Source organism: Lycium barbarum, chromosome 2, assembly GCF_019175385.1.
Source record: "Lycium barbarum isolate Lr01 chromosome 2, ASM1917538v2, whole genome shotgun sequence".
Taxonomy (NCBI): Eukaryota; Viridiplantae; Streptophyta; class Magnoliopsida; order Solanales; family Solanaceae; genus Lycium; species Lycium barbarum.
Window position 1 is genome coordinate 117,030,474 of NC_083338.1, and position 20,029 is coordinate 117,050,502.

Consider the following 20,029-nt stretch of genomic DNA (forward strand, 5'->3'; position numbering starts at 1 on the left):
AGATAGCTCTCCCATTCAAAATCATCAAGATATATATGAGAGAATGAGAGATATGAGTTATTTTCCCTGGGATGATGGTGAGACAGAGAAGAGATAGAGCAGCCAAGGTAACAGCGGCGTTGAGATCTGAAATGAAATAAATGTTTACCCTAGCATATATCTTCTTTTTTAACACTTAGCGACGAATTTTATATTCCGTCGCTAAATAATACATTGATTTCTTTTAATGATTAATATTGCGACAAATTTTTCCGTTGCTGCAAATATATATTTTTTTCGAGAAAAATTAAAAGGCCTAGCGACGGAGTTTTCGTTGCTGAATCCGTCGCTACATAAAAATAAAATTTGTCGCGCCTCTTCTGTTGCTAAATCTGTAGTGAAATTTAAGGCGCCAAAATTTCGCGCTAATAATTAGTGACGGAACTCAATTTTCGTTGCTAATCCGTCGCTATATAATGAAAAAAAAAATTAGTTGCTTTTCTCGCAACAAAATGAGCAATCCGTAGCTAATCCGTCGTTAATTAGCGACAGAATATGGGCCGTCGCTAATATTCCGTCACTAAACGCTGGTTTTTTAGTAGTGACATGTTTCTTATCATATGTGCAAATGTCCACCAAAAGATTGGCATAAGTTTTATCTCAACTTATGCGTGAGACCCGATTGAGTACCCTCACGACTCCTCTCAGTGGCTCAAAGGTTGTTTCGATGTTCACTATCTTAGAATGCAATCAAATGACTGAGAGATTCGATTGGCGAAGCATGATTAAAAATGCGAGTTGGATACAAGTTGAGACACACATGAGAATGAGGAAGTTCATTGACAGAATCTCATTTAGTTTGTGTTTATTGGTACTTGTTATGAATTATGGGTCATAATTGTGAACACAAGAAACTATGATACATGAGATCAAAGTGAGATATATCAATGCGGCTCAAATAATCTAGGGCACTAAACATATTTCTTAAGTGATTTTCGTGGTGACGACGAGAGACTAAATATTACTAATAGATGTATAGGAAAGTGCTCTCATAGTATGTCGGTCGCACGACCTATTTATCTTGTATGAAATGATGCAAGAGAATGTAAAAGAGAATATCTTTTCTTAGCTTGGTGGAGCACGAGCACTCCCTTATGTGTGATTAAGAGTTGTTTGAAATAACTATGGGTGAGGTCCACCCATAAGGGGTGCGAATTAGCCTATTAGCTAACTAATTAGCTTGTCATCCTCTTAAACTCTACCTATAACATATAAATACACCATTAGGAAGTGGTCGAACTGGAATTTTTACTAAGGGTTGTCAAAATATAAAAAAATATATATACGACGAAATTAAGGGGGTTCATATACATAACAAAGTTCTTTTTACGTATTTATACAGTGTAATTTTTTGGTGAAAGGGTGTCGATTGACACCCCTGCATCTTCCTAGGAATGATATCTAGGTCGTGGAAGAAGAAACTTCATCTGCTTTATGAGAATTTTCGACGACCGATGATACGAATCGTGATTGTCACAGATTTGCTTTCGCTAAGGAGAAACCTGTAAGTCTCCTAACTAATATTTACAAGCTTAAATAATTCACGAACAATCTTTAACCGTTGTAAAAACATTTTATAATAACATAATTTAATGTCAATTTTAGAAGAACAACAAAATGAGTGTAAAACTAAGATATATGTTATGTTGCTACAAAGGAAGATGTTTCCTAGAAAAATATATGATATACTTATTTATAATTTGGTATTCAATAGTAAGCAAAACATATTGTTCGAAAGCATCTACATATAATCTAGGAAAATATTATGGAGTCGGAGATAGGGGTTCGGTGTCGGGATTTGGGATGAGGTGAGGGGGAAGGGGGTAGGAGGGGCGAGGGTTGGGGTGGGGATGAAATATTGGGATGGGGAAGAGACAATTAACGTGAAATGTCACTTATTAAATTATTATTTTTTATTCTCACCATCTTGAAAGCTATTTTCCTATTTTTCCAAAAACTTGTTTTTCTGTGAAAGAAAGTTTCAAAATATTTTCTAAGAAACTTTTAAGTTTTTATTTTACTTGCTGATACTCCAACACTTTTGGACGACACCACCAAGAAGTCAAATATTATGATCGAGTCAAACCTAACTTTTTGTGTGGTCTTGGTTGGAGGAATCAATATAATTTTATATTGAGAAATTATTCGATCGGGATGGCAAATGACAAGAGCCCTTACGTACCATGACAAGGGCCAAGGGGTGAAGATCACCTCCATTAGGTGCCCCTGCAGCAATTGATACTCTCACTGTCCCAATTTATACGATACTATTCAGATTTCGAGAGAAGGAGGAGTACTAGTGAACGGTACACTAGAATGTCTTGATTCATTTGTTTTCACTCTTGTTTAATTGAGGTTTTCATTTAATTTTACAATATAATAAAACAAAAATGGCTTGCAACACCCAGTTTTTTCTTTTTGGTTCCTCTGCATATCCGTCTACTCTTCCTCTTCCTTTTAAATTCTTCTCGTTTATTCTCAAACAACTCCTCTTAACAAAAATTTCAAACCTTTTTTCAACCCACTTCACAAAAATCCCCAAATAACTCTCTTTTGTTTTACAAATGATAATCTAGGAAGAAACCCAACTCAGAAAAGTCAAAATTTTCTTTTATGCTAGAATTATTGTGGACTAAAGAAATACGTGTTAATCCAATTTTGATTGATCTCTAAATGGCCAAGCACAGATCCGACTTCTTTGTTATGCTTTGCTATCCTTTTTTTAAGATTTTAAAATTAAATAGAAAACCCAATTAAAGAGGAGTTAAAACAAAATGAATCAAGACCCTTCATACAATCATATTATAGCTAATATCACTGGCTGCATTGAACAATACAGGAGGGACATTTACTGGAGGTGATTTTTACCCCATGGCAAGGACTATTTTATTACTCCCTCTGTTCATTTTACTTGTCCTTTATTAACTTGGCATATGCTTTGAAGAGTTACAAATAAAATGACAATTTTACTATATCACACCTAATTACTATTAAGTCATCAAATGATTGAAATCAATTAAACATATTTTAAAAGTTGTGCAATCACTAATAATTTCTTGAATTTTCTAAACCAGCAACCAGTGTTTTAAAAGGCGGGGGCGTAAGGCGGGGCGTTTTACATACGCCTCGACGAGGCGTAAGCCACGAGGCATGGGGCGTAAGCCCCATGGATATTTAATTTTTAGTATTTCTTAAAATAATATAATTACAATAAATATTTTTAAATAGGTAAAATTACATTAAAAAATAAAAGAAAGCTGTAAATAAATGAAATATATATATATATATATATATATATATATATATATATATATATATATATCTGTGTGTGTGTGTGTGTGTGTGTATGTATGTATGTATGTATGTATGTATGTATATGTGTGTGTGTGAGCGCGCGCGCGCTTGATCCTCACAAAAAAATGATCAAAGCCCATTATACACCGCTTATAACTTGTAATTATATATAACATAATTTTACAAGTATAAACAATACAATGAAATAAAAGCTTTTATGAAATGCAAAACAATTCTAACATTTTAACTTTCAAACACGGAAAAAAACACACTTTCTTAAAACACTATTACTATCATACTATTCATTTTATCTCCCTATAATCAAATAATCTATAAAATTTATCAATATTACAATTAAAACATAACTTCTTCATGAACAAAAAATAAAATTATATGATAATTCTGATACATAGGACTTATGACCAATGATAAGTGAAAATGTACAATTCCGCTATGTGTTTTTTTTTAAAAAAATAAGTGATATTCACCCTCACGACGTTCTCAAATAGTAAATATCCAATACTACGACTTGTTATATGAGTTACACTCAATCTTCTATTTCTATAGATGAAAAACTATTAAGTATCATTATTTTGTTAAACAATTATGAGGGTGAATGATTTTAATTAAGGAATTTAAAATATAATTTGTGTAAGAACTGTTAGGCGAGCCCTGGGCGTTGGGCGTTAGGCGTGTTTAGGGCGTACGGTTGGGCGTTTAGGGCGTAAGCCTCATAGGAACTAAGCCTCGCACGTTAGCCCCAGGGCGTTTTGCCACTGCCCTGCCCCGAGGCGAGTCCTGACACTGCCTTTTAAAACAATGCCAGTAACTAATAATAAAGGCAAAATAGAAACAAAATGGTAAATTATCTCTTAAAATTTCAAACTGAACAAGTAAAAATGAATAACTATTTTTAATATATATGACAAGTAAAAATGAACAGAGGAGTACTGGTTAACAAAGGCACGGGGAAATGGCAATGCCAACTTGAACTCCCGCATTTATCGTTTTCTGAACTCAAATGGTTTAAATAAAATTTACTCCGAAAATAATTCTATAAGTTTTAGTAACTTTTCTTAAATTAAATCTATTAGATAAATGTACCATGACTCATAAAGTAGCAGCCTAGCAGTATTACACAAAAATGAAATAAAATAGAGTAATATTTTATGAATTGATATTCTCCTTTCAAACTTTTACTCGGTCAAATTTTTCTCTCATCAAATAAAAGAATCAATAAAAATGCAAACTAAAAGCTGTTGATTGGATTTGGATTTTACTAATCTTTCATCTTCTAACGATCAAAACAAAACAATTATTCCTTAATGTTCTGTTAAAAAGAAATTAAATAAACTAATAGCCTGTTTGGCCAAGCTTATTTTTCCCACAAAAGTACTTATTTTTTCAATAAGTGCTTATATTTAAAAAAGTGAGGTGTTTGGCCAAGCTTTTGAGAGAAAATAAGTGCTTTTGGGGAATAGCAGAAGTAATTTTTCAGAAGCTAAAAAAAAACAGTTTTTGCCCAAAAGCACTTTTTTGAAAAATACACTTAGAAGTACTTTTTAAAAGCTTGGTCAAACACTAATTGCTGCTCAAAAGTACTTTTTAAATTAATTAACCAAACATAAATTGATTTTAGCCAAAAGTTTTTTTTTTGAAAAATACTTTTTAAAATAAACTGTTTTTATAAGCTTGGTCAAACAGGCTATAAGTCGTGACCAAAATGGCTACTAAGCATTCTCCTAGAGAAGTTTTCCTCCTCCGGAAGACCAAAACTATGTTAACATATTGAAGATTAGACAAATTATTGATTTGCTGTGATTTCTTTGGGAGATGTTTAGATATTCAATTCATGATTTTTAAATTACAGATTTCTTTATGGCGTGTCTAAATTTATATTTCGTGAATTAGACTAAAAGTTAGGTAATTTGACAGCCAAGAATTTTTAGGATGTAACGAGCACTAAGGACTATTTGGCATTTGCTGATTGTGAGCTTAATCCCCACATCATGGATTTGATAGGCATTTTAATTCACTAGAATCTTTATATGGCTGTATAGTTTACCACAACATGGGCTTTATTTGTCTATTATCACAAATACAAGAGATCAAATCTTCATTATACAATTCTGTAGGTACTGGTGATCTTCTTCATTAGATCACTTCTCTGAGAGGTCAAATGAAAGGAGTTTAAATCAATGCACCGACAATGTGTAAAACATGTACATAATAATACTATCACTTGTAATGTTACAATTAAATCTGTATGATAAGTATTACTATCGGTAGGTAGCCCAATAGAATGGTAACTAACCTGACACTGTGATGGGAATAAAATAGACCCGCAAAAATAATATTCACGGTATTAGTGATAAACGCGGAACACTAACTTATGGTTAAATCAGCAAGAATAAAATGCAGCAATAATGACACCAAGATTTTATGTGGAAACCCTTCTGAATAAGGGAAAAACCACGGCCAAGAGGAGCAGCTGATATCACTATAGAGGAATTTTACACTGTGTAGTAACGAGTACAAATACTCCTAAGACCACTACACCCTCAAAAGAAATAACACTCTTTTGATTTTCCCACCTCACTACAATATCACTCACACTCTATTTTTCTTCACAGACTATTTTCTTACAGTCTATGGAATACCTCACTTTTGCTCTCACTCAGATGTATTGTCTGAGATTTTGGTGTGTTACAAATGAACCATAAGCTGCCTATTTATAGGAATGAATTTCCTATGGTGAGGTAAGCGCTTACATCACGATTATGATGAGGTAAGCGCTTACATCATGAAAATGTGAACAAAGAAATTGGCTTGTTAGCCAAGTCCACAATTGTTGCCAATGTATAATTTGTCAAAGGAAGAAAAATCTTCCTTTCTTAAAATATGGGATAGGGGACTGGACCCCACAAATCTCCCCCTCCAGTCCCATTCACCTGAAGGAGGGTACACTGGCTTCTAATTTGAGTGCATGCCGACAAGTTCTTTGCACGATTCGAACTTGTCTCTCGGTACCGCCTTGGTCAGCATATCTGCAGGATTTTCATTCGTGTGAATCTTCTTGACTTGGAACAATTCGCTTTCCAATTGCTCACGAATCCAATGATATCTGACATCGATGTGTTTTGTTCTCGCATGGTACATGGAGTTCTTGCTCAAGTCTATTGCACTCTGACTGTCACAATAGACAACATACTCCATTTGCTGCAATCCAAGTTCTTGAAGGAATCTCTTGAGCCATATCATCTCTTTGCCAGCTTCAGTAGCCGCAATATACTCCGCTTCCGTTGTAGATAGTGCAACACACTTCTGCAACTTTGACTGCCATGATATAGCTCCCCCTGAAAAAGTAAACAAATATCCAGTAGTGGATTTTCTGTTATCAAGGTCACCTGCCATATCAGAATCTGTATAGCCCTTCAAAATTGGATTTGATCCTCCAAAACACAAGCATTCATCTGATCTTCCTCTTAGATACCTGAGTATCCACTTCACAGCTTCCCAATGCTCTTTCCCTGGATTTTCGAGAAATCTGCTAACAACACCGACTGCATGAGCAATATCTGGTCGAGTGCATACCATTGCATACATTAAACTTCCGACGGCAGAGGAATAAGGAATCTTGGCCATTCTCTGTTTTTCCTCTGTTGTTGTAGGACACATCTTTTTGCTCAATTTCAGATGACCAGGAAGAGGTGTGCTAACCCACTTAGCACTCTTCATATTGAAGCGCTCTAGTACACGTTCTATGTACTTTTTCTGCGACAAATAAAGCTTCTTTTCATCTCTCGAACGAGTAATTCTCATGCCCAAAATCTGCTTAGCATGACCCAAGTCTTTCATTGCAAAAGACTTACTCAACTGTTTCTTCAACTCGTCAATCCTGGAAGCATTTTTGCCTACAATCAACATATCATCCACATATAGCAGAAGGATGATAAAGTCACCATCAGAAAATCTTTGTACAAACACACAGTGATCTGAAGAAGTCTTCTTGTAGCCTTGCTTCCCCATAACAGACTCAAACTTCTTGTACCACTGTCTGGGAGCTTGCTTCAATCCATAGAGACTCTTCTTGAGTTTGCATACAAGATTTTCTTTACCTTTTGCCTTGAAGCCTTCAGGTTGTTCCATATAAATCTCCTCTTCTAAGTCACCATGAAGAAAAGCAGTCTTCACATCCATCTGCTCAATATCCAAATCAAGACTAGCAGTCAAACCAAGAACTGTCCGAATGGAGGACATTTTCACGACAGGAGAAAATATTTCGTCAAAGTCAATACCTTTCCTTTGACCAAATCCCTTAACAACCAATCTAGCTTTGTATCTGGGCTTCAAGCTGTGTTCTTCGGCTTTAACTTTGAACACCCACTTGTTCTTCAAAGCTCTCATGCCCTTAGGCAAGTTCACCAACTCATAAGTATGGTTCTCACGCAGAGATTTCATCTCATCTTGCATGGCTTCAATCCATTGATCCTTGTGCTCATCTTCCATGGCCTCCTCATAACATTCAGGTTCTCCCCCATCAGTGAGTAATACATACTCATTAGGTGAATAACGGGAAGAAGGAACATGCTGTCTAGTAGACCTTCTAAGTGGAATATCTGACTCATCCACGACTTCATGAGTAGGAGCATCTACTTCATCAATAGCAGCATCGTTATCATCATCAACATGCTGATCTGGAACATGATTCTGGGCATCACCATCGTCATCGAGCCCACCAACTTCATCAGCATTTGTATGAGGAACTTGATCAAGATTAACTAAACCTTCAGAACTTGAAGATTTTATCTTCTCCGCTTTGTTAATATCTTCAATGGTTTGATCCTCCATGAAGATAACATCACGGCTTCTCACAACCTTCTTCTCAATTGGATCATATAGCCTGTAACCAAACTCATCAAGGCCATAACCAATGAAGATGCACTGCCTTGTCTTGGCAGTTAATTTCGACCTTTCATCTTTAGGCACATGTACAAAAGCTTTACAACCAAACACTTTCAAGTGGTCATAGGAAACATCCTTTCCATACCAAACTCTGTTTGGAACATCACTTTGCAAAGCAACCGCAGGGGATAGATTAATAACATGTGCAGCGGTCAATAAAGCCTCACCCCAAAAGGAATTCGGCAACTTTGCTTCAGAAAGCAAACATCTGACTCTTTCCATCAAGGTCCTGTTCATCCTCTCTGCTAAACCATTAAGCTGAGGAGTCTTAGGAGGAGTCTTCTGGTGTCTGATACCCTGTTGCTTGCAGTATTCGTCAAACGGTCCACAATATTCACCACCGTTATCAGTACGAATACACTTCAGCTTCTTTCCAATTTCTCTTTCAACTGAGGCCTGAAACTGCTTAAAGACACCCAACACTTGATCTTTAGTCTTTAAGACGTAGACCCAAAGTTTCCTTGAGCAATCATCAATAAAGGTAGCAAAATAAAGTGCACCACCCAAAGTCCTTGTCTTCATTGGACCACATAAATCTGAATGCACCAACTCAAGCAACTCTGTCTTTCTTGAAGGAGGATGAGACTTGAAAGAAACTCTATTTTGTTTTCCAGCCAAGCAGTGCTCACACTTTTCTAATTTAGCACTTTCGAAATTTGACAATAATTTCTTTTTGGCCAGAACATTTAGTCCTTTCTCGCTAATGTGGCTAAGCCTCTTATGCCATAACGTTGAAGAGCTATTGCTCTCAACTGCATTCACCATATCAACACAGGTAGAGGCCGTAGTCCAGTATAGACCACGACGCTTTTCGCCACGAGCCACAATCATGGAACCTTTAGTAAGCTTCCACTTTCCAGCACCATTGGTACTGACATATCCCTCATCATCCAAAACACCAACAGAGATCAAGTGCAAACGAACATCAGGTGCATGCTTTACATTGTTTAAAACTAGTTTAGTTCCAATACTAGTTTTCAAACAAATCGTTCCAACACCAGCCACCCTGGATACAGTCTCATTACCCATACTCAAAGTTCCAAAGTCACCCGGAGTATAGGATGAGAAAAATTCCTTCCTTGATGTCACATGAGATGCGGCACCACTGTCCACAACCCAGCTTGACTCATCACAAGCAATATTTATCAGATCCGCATCAAGGACAGTAACAAGATCTTCTGTAGTGACAGCGGCAACACGATTGCCATCTTCTTTCTTTTCCTCCTTTTCTCTATTCTCTTTTTTCAAAATCCGGCAGAACTTCTTTGTGTGCCCTTTTTTCCCGCAATGATAGCAGTCAATATCTTTAAGTCTGCTTCTGGATTTGCTTCTATGATGTTCTCTATTTTGAGAACCACGATTCTTGCCTCTCCCCCTAGTGTCAGTCACCAAGACATCTGATGAGGAGGAACCTTGAGATTTTCTTCTCATCTCTTCATTTAAAAGACTGCTCTTGGCAAGATCCATAGAGATCACACCATCCGGAGCAGAATTTGATAATGAAGTTCTAATAATTTCCCAAGAATCTGGTAGGGAACCAAGTAGAAATAAGCCTTGAATTTCTTCATCAAAATTAATACCCATAGCAGATAACTGGTTCATGATCCCCTGAAAAATATTCAGATGATCTGTCATTGCGGAACCATCGTGGTATTTTAAACCCAGCATTTGCTTTATCAGAAACATCTTGTTATTACCAGTTTTTCGAGCATACAAACTTTCAAGATGCTCCCATAGGGTCCGAGCATGTGTCTCTCCAGAAATATGGTTCAACACATTATCGTCAACCCACTGTCTAATAAAATCGCAAACCTGCCGATGCAACAAATTCCACTCTTCATCTGATTTATTATCAGGCTTTTTATTTCCAAAGACAGGTTGATGAAAATTCTTGACATAGAGCAAATCTTCCATTTTGCCCTTCCAAATGGCATAATTTACGCCACTCAAAGTAACCATTCTACTAGTGTTGGCTTCCATCGTTTATCACAAATACAAATATTATTTTATTCGAAGACCAAAGTAATTCTTTTCTGATGTGGAAGTTCAGACTGTGCTGCAACCACAGAGCATACTCAGACAGAACCTTGGCTTTGATACCACTTGATGGGAATAAAATAGACCCGCAAAAATAATATTCACGGTATTAGTGATAAACGCGGAACACTAACTTATGGTTAAATCAGCAAGAATAAAATGCAGCAATAATGACACCAAGATTTTATGTGGAAACCCTTCTGAATAAGGGAAAAACCACGGCCAAGAGGAGCAGCTGATATCACTATAGAGGAATTTTACACTGTGTAGTAACGAGTACAAATACTCCTAAGACCACTACACCCTCAAAAGAAATAACACTCTTTTGATTTTCCCACCTCACTACAATATCACTCACACTCTATTTTTCTTCACAGACTATTTTCTTACAGTCTATGGAATACCTCACTTTTGCTCTCACTCAGATGTATTGTCTGAGATTTTGGTGTGTTACAAATGAACCATAAGCTGCCTATTTATAGGAATGAATTTCCTATGGTGAGGTAAGCGCTTACATCACGATTATGATGAGGTAAGCGCTTACATCATGAAAATGTGAACAAAGAAATTGGCTTGTTAGCCAAGTCCACAATTGTTGCCAATGTATAATTTGTCAAAGGAAGAAAAATCTTCCTTTCTTAAAATATGGGATAGGGGACTGGACCCCACACACTGATGGTGCAAATTATTTTTACACTATTAATATATATATATATATATAACTTATTAGTTCCCCCATCGAATTTTTTTTGTGACAATGCTATAACCTATGTCAGTTATTCTGTCAAAATTTTGTAATTCAGGCGAAAGGTTACTGATTTTGATGGCATTGGCAGTCAAAAATGGGCCTTTTACTTGTAGATCCCATCAACATGTATTGGCCATATTCAAGCTACAGATAGCAAATTATAGGGATTCACAGATAGAAGTTCATGATAGCTCCCAATTGAAAACTATGAGTCAAGAAAGATGGGAAAACTACGTGACATAATAAACATATAGTGGTTATTGACATTTAGTAGCTATAGTTTAACTTAATTACTTCTTATAGCAAACATTTGTATATTAATGACATTTAGTAACTATATATATATATATATATATACACACACACACACACAAAATAGAATACTGATCACATTATTCACTTCCAACCTAACCCAACCCTCCCATCTCTCTCTCCCCTCTTCCCCACTGTTCCGCCGCCGACCACCACTGCCGGAGCTCCGGCGAAATAGATTTGGGCTTTAACCACAGAGCTAATGAGAATATTGACGCCGCCATGGATGTGCAGCCTAACCACCACTGCCTCCTTCACGTCTTCCACCGTATCCACCGCCGCCACCTTCACGTCTTCCACCACCGTAGCCTCCACCGCTACAGCCGTAGCCGACGGATCTAAGCATTGTTGGAAGCAAAAAGAAAAAAAAAACTCAAATCTACGCTGGAAAAAGCTCAGATCTACGCCAGAAAGAAGCTCAGTCCGGATTTTTCGCTGTATTTTTGTGGTATTTACCTTGTATAGAACGTTTTTTTCGCTTGTATTTGTCGTAGACATACCGGAATTTTTCAAATCTGACCGGAAATTTTTCCAGATCTGTGTATACATACAGTGATACACTGGTATACAATATTTTTCGCGTTTTCAAAGATCTTTGTTGTATACAAATTAATACAGTGAATTTGAAGTGTATACAAATGAATACAGTCAATTTTGTTTCTTGTATTCATTAATATTTTGGTGTACCTATGTTGTATACAATATTGATTTTTTGGTGTATCTATGTTGTATGCCTTGTATTTGTTGTATACATACCGGAAAATATGATTTTGTTAATTTTTTGTGTATATATGTTTTTATGTATTCATTTGTTACTCGCTGTATCTATGAATACAACAAATCAATTTATGAATACATATAGTCATTTTCATGAATATAGTGAAAAAACAGGAAAAAAAAATTATTGTATACAAATCAGAATTTGTATACACGAGCATGGATCCTGATTGTTGCTACAAAATGTAATTAGTGAAACATATGCAATGTGGCTTGAGTTAAGGCCAAATCTTTGTCATTTATTTAGTTTGCCCTAGAAAGATCTAGCATGAATATACGAAAGCCTTATTGTTCGACTAGGCTTCCCCTTATATCTCGTGGTGATTTCAAGAAATAGGCGACTAATATAGCCAACAACAAAACCAATTATAAGAAGAGTTTCAACCTTCAATATGTAATGCAAAGTCATAAAACTTTATAGCAATGAAATGACGCATAAAGAGAATATCCCATATGGATTGGGTAAAAGATTTTCAAAGGAGTTCAAAAATGATATTGAACTGAACGACCTATTATTTTTAGGCTTTGGCTTAAACGCTCAGATTTTATGAGACAGAGAATAGCCGAACCACATGTATATCAGATGCTTAGCCTTCCAGCCGGTCTTTGACCAAACTCACAGAAAACCCTTCTTAAATCAAGGATTAGAATAAACCATCGACAACACCAATTACAGAGACATCTGCTTCCACAATGCAGCAGTCCTCAACAAGGTAGCCTTTTTTTGGATTCTTGAATTCACTTAGCGGCATGAATGCAGACCAACCCCAGCCGGCTACAGCAGCTGAAAACCAATGTGAAGAATCTGCAAAATAATATCAAAAGTATTTAAAAGAAAAATAAAAAGAGCCTCTAAATTGGTGAAAACCAAAATCAGTTCCATTAACAAAATTGTTAGCTATTTGCTAAATGAATCCGTAAAAAAGTTTGAGTAAAGTGAGTAAAAGAATCCAATCAAACTCACCCCTTCAAAAATTTAGGAGTGCTTATTAAGTAGGCACACACGGTTTATTTTTCCTTCCCTGAACAAAGATGGAAATAAGGACCTTGTGGAAGTTCCTCCAAGATAAACCTGAACTATATCTAAATATATAAAACGGAAAGGGGCCGGGCAAGATCAGATACTTAAAAAGACTAGAACACCCAACATTGTTTAACCAAAATAGTAGGTTAAGGTTGGGGTTAGATATACTTTAGTACCTTCTGCATTAACTTTAAATTTGTTAAATTTGCATAAAACTTGTCCAAATGATAGAAACCTAAACAGAACTTTCTTTTTGATAAGTAAACAAATCCATACAAAACTAGTGACACTATATAGTACATGCATAGCATCATTGATACTACCAAATGCACGATGCCCCAGCAAATTGCACTTGTGGTTATTCTTTCACTGTGTTCACATGATTTGTACGTGCAATTTTCAATATTTTTGGAGGGATCTAAAGATGCAGTTCAGCAAATTTAAAGGATTATATGTGATTAAAATAATTAAGATAGATCTACAACAAAATTAACATACCATTTTATTGAAACTCACATAAACCATGTACGTATCATTTTGAAAAACGCAAAGAAAAGAATAGGCTAGGCATAAATTGATATGCTGAAATTGAAATAAAAAAGAAATAAGAAGAGGAGCCAATTAGATACAAATAATGAATCGTAATAGAAATAGAAAATAAAGTTCAGGTTCGAATTCCATAGAATAGATAATACGGATGGAATTGTCTATAATGATAGACAAATGAAAGACTTTCTCAAGATTCTGATTCATCAGACCCCGTATGTGGGAAGACACATGAGAATAAAGAATAATGTACTTTATGAAAGTCGAATTTGTGAAGATTGAAAATGGTTAATATGAGATTTTTTTTTTCTGATTTAGCTGACAACCTTTTTTACTTGGACCACTTTGCATCGCTTGTGAAGTAGAGTACATATATATATATATATATATATATATATATATATATATGACAACCTACCGTTCTTGTTTCTTCAAATCTTTCTACTATTACATATAGGGTCTTGGGGAGAGGAAGGAGAAGGGGAACGGTGGGAATTGAGTCCACACACCTACAATAACCAGGCTATGAACCAATTTTGATGAAAAACTATAACTACTTAAAATATGAGAATTTCAGTTTTACGCAATCATTCCACATGAAGGGGAAATCGAACGCCTGAGAAGGATGGAATTGTTGATCAAATGGATCTTCCATATCGGCATATTACCTATGAATATAGGAATTAACAAAGTTCAACATATTAAGGGACAAAAGAACTTACCAAGACTCTTACTCTGTGCACCACTACTCTGGTCTTTGACAGAAATGCTAAATCTAGCCTGTACCCTTTTTTGGAAATCAAATCCTTTAGCATCAACTGATTCAAGAAAGATGGAAATGCTCTGGCCATTATGTCTAACATCACCTGTCGGATATAGACAAAGTTTCCTGCATACAAGCACAACAAATCGTATTTACACTACCAAGAGAAACATGCGAAAGAAAGAAGAATAATATGTTAGGTATAAGACAAGAACAATATACCATTTGTAACCCCCAACAGTAAACTCTTCAGAATGCACTGTATTCTTCACTTTTGTCAATTTAGAAATCTTCCGTTTGTGCTTATAAGCCGTGAGCTTATTCGACGGGGACACACATTCACCCAACCCTTGGTTCTTGATGACATATACATCTACCCCAAAGACACATCTGTCTTTAATAAGGTAACCCTTAAGAGGGATCCCTGAATTTTTCATGAGATAAATTTTGAGAAATCCCATTCAGTCTTGATATTGAGAAAACGTTGCTCCATTCCTGCAATAAAGTATTATATCATGAAGTTCTTTTATGACACATTAGGAATTCCTATTTAATTAAATTAAAAACATCTATTTATTTTACTTTCATGTTTGGGGAACTTCTTTTTTGAGAAGGATTTTTTTTGAGAAGGCATGTTTGGGGAACTTCAAAGAAGAAAAATTCCAGAGGAAGCAACGCTATATTACCTCTCATTACAATATACTTGCCATGAATTTGATCAAATATCAAGAAGCTAAATGTGGCATTGACCTCCCAACCAGCCTGTAAAGTGCTTGTGTCAGCAACGGCCAAGTATACTGAAACATGATCAAGTCCATCCGCACTTCCATCTCCATCAGGATAGATGATCATTTTCCTGACCAAAATGTAATGAACAGTTAAATTCATAACTTCTTGGGGAAAAATCACTTTTAATATATAGTTCTAATTCATTTAGAGAAAAATATACGCGCCGATTTGTTAGGGCATTATTTCCATATTTTCTGCCCGTTTGTAAAATTAGCAACTTTCTATATGTTTTTGACTCATTAGTACCTTCCTATATTTAGTAACTAGTTAACTTCACTATTCTTATATTACCATTGACATGGTTGTTGTAGGCTCAACGAATACAAACAAAAATTATTTGGTACAACAGTACTTTTGATGTGTTAACCATGTTTTTTCCTATGTGCAAGTCTACTTCTTTGTTATTAAACCCTGTGTCCAATCCAATCAAGCTAACTCCAACAAATAGGAACAGAGTTGGTAACTATACTAGTTCACAAGTTCTGCTGGAAGAGCAATGCCTCCAGCTTTCTCTCCGCAGAAAGTCAAAATCATAATAAGAAGCTAAGATAGGAGGATGCAGAACAAGTTGTACCCTCATATAAAGGTCTTTATAATGTAAGAAAGTCACTAACATTTCAAGGAACTTGAAAATAAGGTTGGGTGTTCTTGGAAAAAAGACATTTATATTCTTGTGTTGTGAGTTGTGACCTAAACTCTTGGCAAACATGGACTCAAAGACGAGTATACACGTATGTGTGTGTATGCATCAGTCAATTTTATAGTACTTAAATTTCATCGAATTTGAATACCATATGCCAAACAAAACAACCTTAGTATACTTTGGAGGAAAATTAAGCAGTTGCAGAGACACCCTTTAGGTGTCATCCTACACAACTTTAGGAGATTTTAATTTTGTTGTGTTAAAAATACTTTTTTAAGAAAAAATGTATATTACACAGTACGTTAACACTGCTTGAGAATAATTTGTAACCGGAAGTAAAGGCAAAAAATTACAAGTCCTAGATTCAACCCACTAATTGCGACAATAGGACCACATGTCCAAAGTGCGGATGTAGCCTTTGGACAATGAGTTTGAGTGCACCCAATATTTTTGACACAAAATATAGATAGTCATGGAAGCAACTACTAATGTTTGCATTACGGTAGGTTGTCTACATCCTACCCCTTCGGTTACGGCCCTTTTCCTAGAACCTACTAACGCGGATGGTTTGTACACCGGGTTGCCGTTTTGCCCTTAAAACATAGATATATATTTTCAAGACCACCAAAATATATAAAACTCTTAAATTCTTAACCCATAATTCAAAAGTATAACAAGTTCATCTAAAGAGTCTTAAAGATCGAACCTACCAACAGTAGCGGAGCCACACTATGCCGAGGGTGTTCATCTGAACCCTCTCGACGGAAAAAAATACTGTTTTTATAAGGTTAAAATTATTTTTTATGTATATATATTAGATGTTGAACCTCCTTAGGCTTCTTTGTATGTTTACTTTTTTATATTTGAACCACTCGGCGGAAATCCTGGCTCCGCCACTGCCTACCAAAGTTAAAATCTACTTTTGCATGTCATTATACTTAATAAACACCATTAGTGAAAACTGTCCACACCAAAAAGTCAAGAATAGTACCATTTGTAGCCGCTGGACTGGAACACAGTTGATTCATACTTGTTTGTACCAATCGCTGAGAGCATCGAAAAAGATTCAAACTTCAACAAGTAACGATCTGGTGATGCATCTCTATTTCCAACGCTAACTTCAACAAGTACAGAGACAAAATTAAAATCCAACATAAATAGAAGAACAAGAGCAAATCATATGATAAACCAAAATATATTAAAACTATTTCATACCTCTACTTTGCGAAGAAATAGGCGCCATTGTTGAAGAGAAAAAAGAGTCTGAAGAAATTTACCTTTTGAGCAACTTTAGTCTCCTATATTTTTGTGCTACCGTGGATGATTTGAATTAGGTGTCTTTATCCCATAAAAATATAACGCGCCTAATTTGAATTTAACATATATTCATTAATTAATGGATCAATTTAGAATTAACCTAAGTCAGTCTATTTTAAAAATGTGAATTAATTTGGATGCTTATTTTAGTTTAAATTGATCTATAAAAAAAATTATCAAAATATAAAAGAGATAATTTGAGAGACCTAACCTCACATTTAAGTGATAAGTCCATAACATTAACGTCTCTTGTCGTTTACGCTTACCTCCTTTATTTTAATTTTTTTTAATAATAAATCTTTTAATTTGTTAATGTATAAAATTGATATACTATTTGCCCTTTCTAATTTATTTTCTCTTTTTTTTTTAATTTTTTAAAACTTTTTAAATGAAACTTCAAAAAATATCATTAATCTAACAATTGTACCCATCTTTTAGTTCACAAAAATACGCCTATTAATTAATTAAAATAGGGACTTTCAGGGGCCATTTTGGTCTTTCCATCAAAATTCCTAATTTCCCTCCAAACATTCCTAGACCCAATCTTCCACACCCCCATCCCGATGTTCATCCTTACAGGCTTGTCCCCCAAACGAGTGAATCAATACTAACAGTGGCGGAGCCAGGATTTATGTCAAGGGCAGGGGCGGATCTACACCTTGCCGAGGGTGTTCACCCGAACACCCTCGGCAAAAAATTACAATGTATATAGAGGGTAGATTTTATGTGTTTATGTATATATATTAACTTTTGAACACCCTGAACAAATACAAAAGGTTAGCTCAAGTGGTCCAGCGTGTTCAAAATTGTCTCCAACATTCTAAGTTTGATTCTTAGGGATAACATTTTTTTTATATCTAGCTTTTATTATTTTTTCCGAACACCCTGAGTGAAAATTCTAGATCCGTCACTGGTCAAGGGGGTTCAAAAATATAAAGAAGTCATAAAGGAAGAAGATAAGGGGGTTCAACATCTACTATATATACATAAAAAATATTTTTCACCTTATATATACAGTGTAACCCCCTCGGCTCTATCTACGTCCGCCCCTGAATACTAAATCGATTCACTTAAAAATCTAAATTTCCTAAGTCCAAAACCGTAGAAACAGTGATTCAATGGGGCAATTAAGCAATTCTCCAATATATATGAAGAGTGTTTTGTGTTTGAACTTTGATTTTGTTATTGTGTATTGTTGTTAGCATTTTCACGGTTTGAAACTGTTATATAGAGGAGCTTTTCCTCTATCTGGGTTGTGCTAATTGAGTGACAAATTGATTTCTATAAGGTTCTCTGATCTTTGTTTCCAGCCAGAATTGTTCTAAAGTGACATTGGAGATGAAGTCTGGAACATGGAAAAAAGAAATTTAAAATATTTTGGTTCAATTTATTATTTGTATATATTTTGTTAATCACATAATTTACACCAATTAGAGGAAACCAAACCATGGAAGTGTTTCTATTTTCCTTTGTGCTCTGTGAAGCTTCACGAGCTAGAAAGTAAATTGCAGAGATAAGAGGCAATGGACAGAAATGGTTTCCAAGAGAGATAAGGTAGTGAGTGAAGGAGGAGTGAGAAGATTTTGAAAATTGGGCGAATTTCGGGTAAAAGACAAGAAAGCCCATATATTTATGAGGTTTCAAGGGTATTTTTGTGAATCAAAAGATGGGTTCATTGCTATCCTACAACCTTCATGTCGTAGGTTAGCAAAGCCCATATATATATTACCATATATAAGTGTAAATAGGATTTTTTTTGTAGTCCTCATACCCTCAAAGCATCCTATAGGAATCTTAAATGTTGGTGTTGTGAATAATCCTTTCCTATTTCATTTTTTCATTTTTGTCTCATTCATTACTAAAGGTCGGCCACTTCCCATATGGGCTCTTATAATCGGTGTATTGCGTAACTTTTTCAAAAATCTCTTCTTGGTGCTTATTAGATTATTCTTCTAATCCATATTATATGGTGGTTTTAATTTGTATATTTAGTTTAAAATAAATAATTATTTATATAATTAAGCGGGTATTATTTTTTTTAAAAAGTTACCGTTATTTCTGATAAGTGAATTGTTACATAGGTAATAAATATTAAATTGATAGCATTTAATTAAAGATATTTTAGTCTAGGGGTGAGTGATTTTTTAAAGGGTGTGACCAAACTAAAAACATCATATAATATGAACGGGGAAGTACCTTGTAAATTATTTGTTCTTAAACTGGTATAATTTAGATAAATTTGGAGCCAAATTTTCTTTTTCAACTGAAGCATTTATTGGGTCTTACTTTACATTTAAACTTATCTTACATAATATATTCCTCACCAACATTTCCTCTCTATTATTTTAAACTTCCAAAAGTTTACTTCTTTAATGCAATCACGTATGCTTACAAATACAAAAAGTAAAATTTATTGAATGTTGTTGTATAGTATTGAAGATGAAGGTAGCATCATCAGCCAAAATTGAATTAGGTTTATAATCATGTTTGATTAACTAGGAGCTAATCCTTTTAAGCATAAACTATATATGAAGAATCAAATTAATTCTGAAGAAGTAATCCTTTTAAGCATAAAATAAATTACGGACGACCCTTTGATATTTGCTAATTTTCATACCAAACTTGCTTTCTCATAAATAATTTGTTTGTTGAAAATTATCCAATTATATGACGAAGAAACTTTAATAATTATGAAAATTTATGGAGAAGATATGTTTAACTTGCAATTACATTAAACTAATAATGTAGTAAACATATGTGACACAAATTATACTT

The 20,029-nt window shown here is 34.9% G+C and overlaps 1 protein-coding gene across 1 annotated transcript; it reads right to left on the reverse strand.

Moving 5' to 3' along the window:
* Window positions 1–11,479: 11,479 nt before the first annotated feature.
* Window positions 11,480–17,180, reverse strand: LOC132628782 (MATH domain and coiled-coil domain-containing protein At3g58250-like). Its single transcript, XM_060344548.1, has 7 exons — window positions 17,153–17,180; window positions 16,929–17,055; window positions 15,192–15,361; window positions 14,728–14,929; window positions 14,465–14,631; window positions 12,828–12,977; window positions 11,480–11,733 (listed from the first exon to the last, which is right to left on the reverse strand). Exons 1-7 carry the CDS (start codon window positions 17,178–17,180, stop codon window positions 11,480–11,482), a joined length of 1,098 nt encoding a protein of 365 aa, XP_060200531.1.
* Between the last annotated feature and the right edge of the window lie 2,849 nt (window positions 17,181–20,029).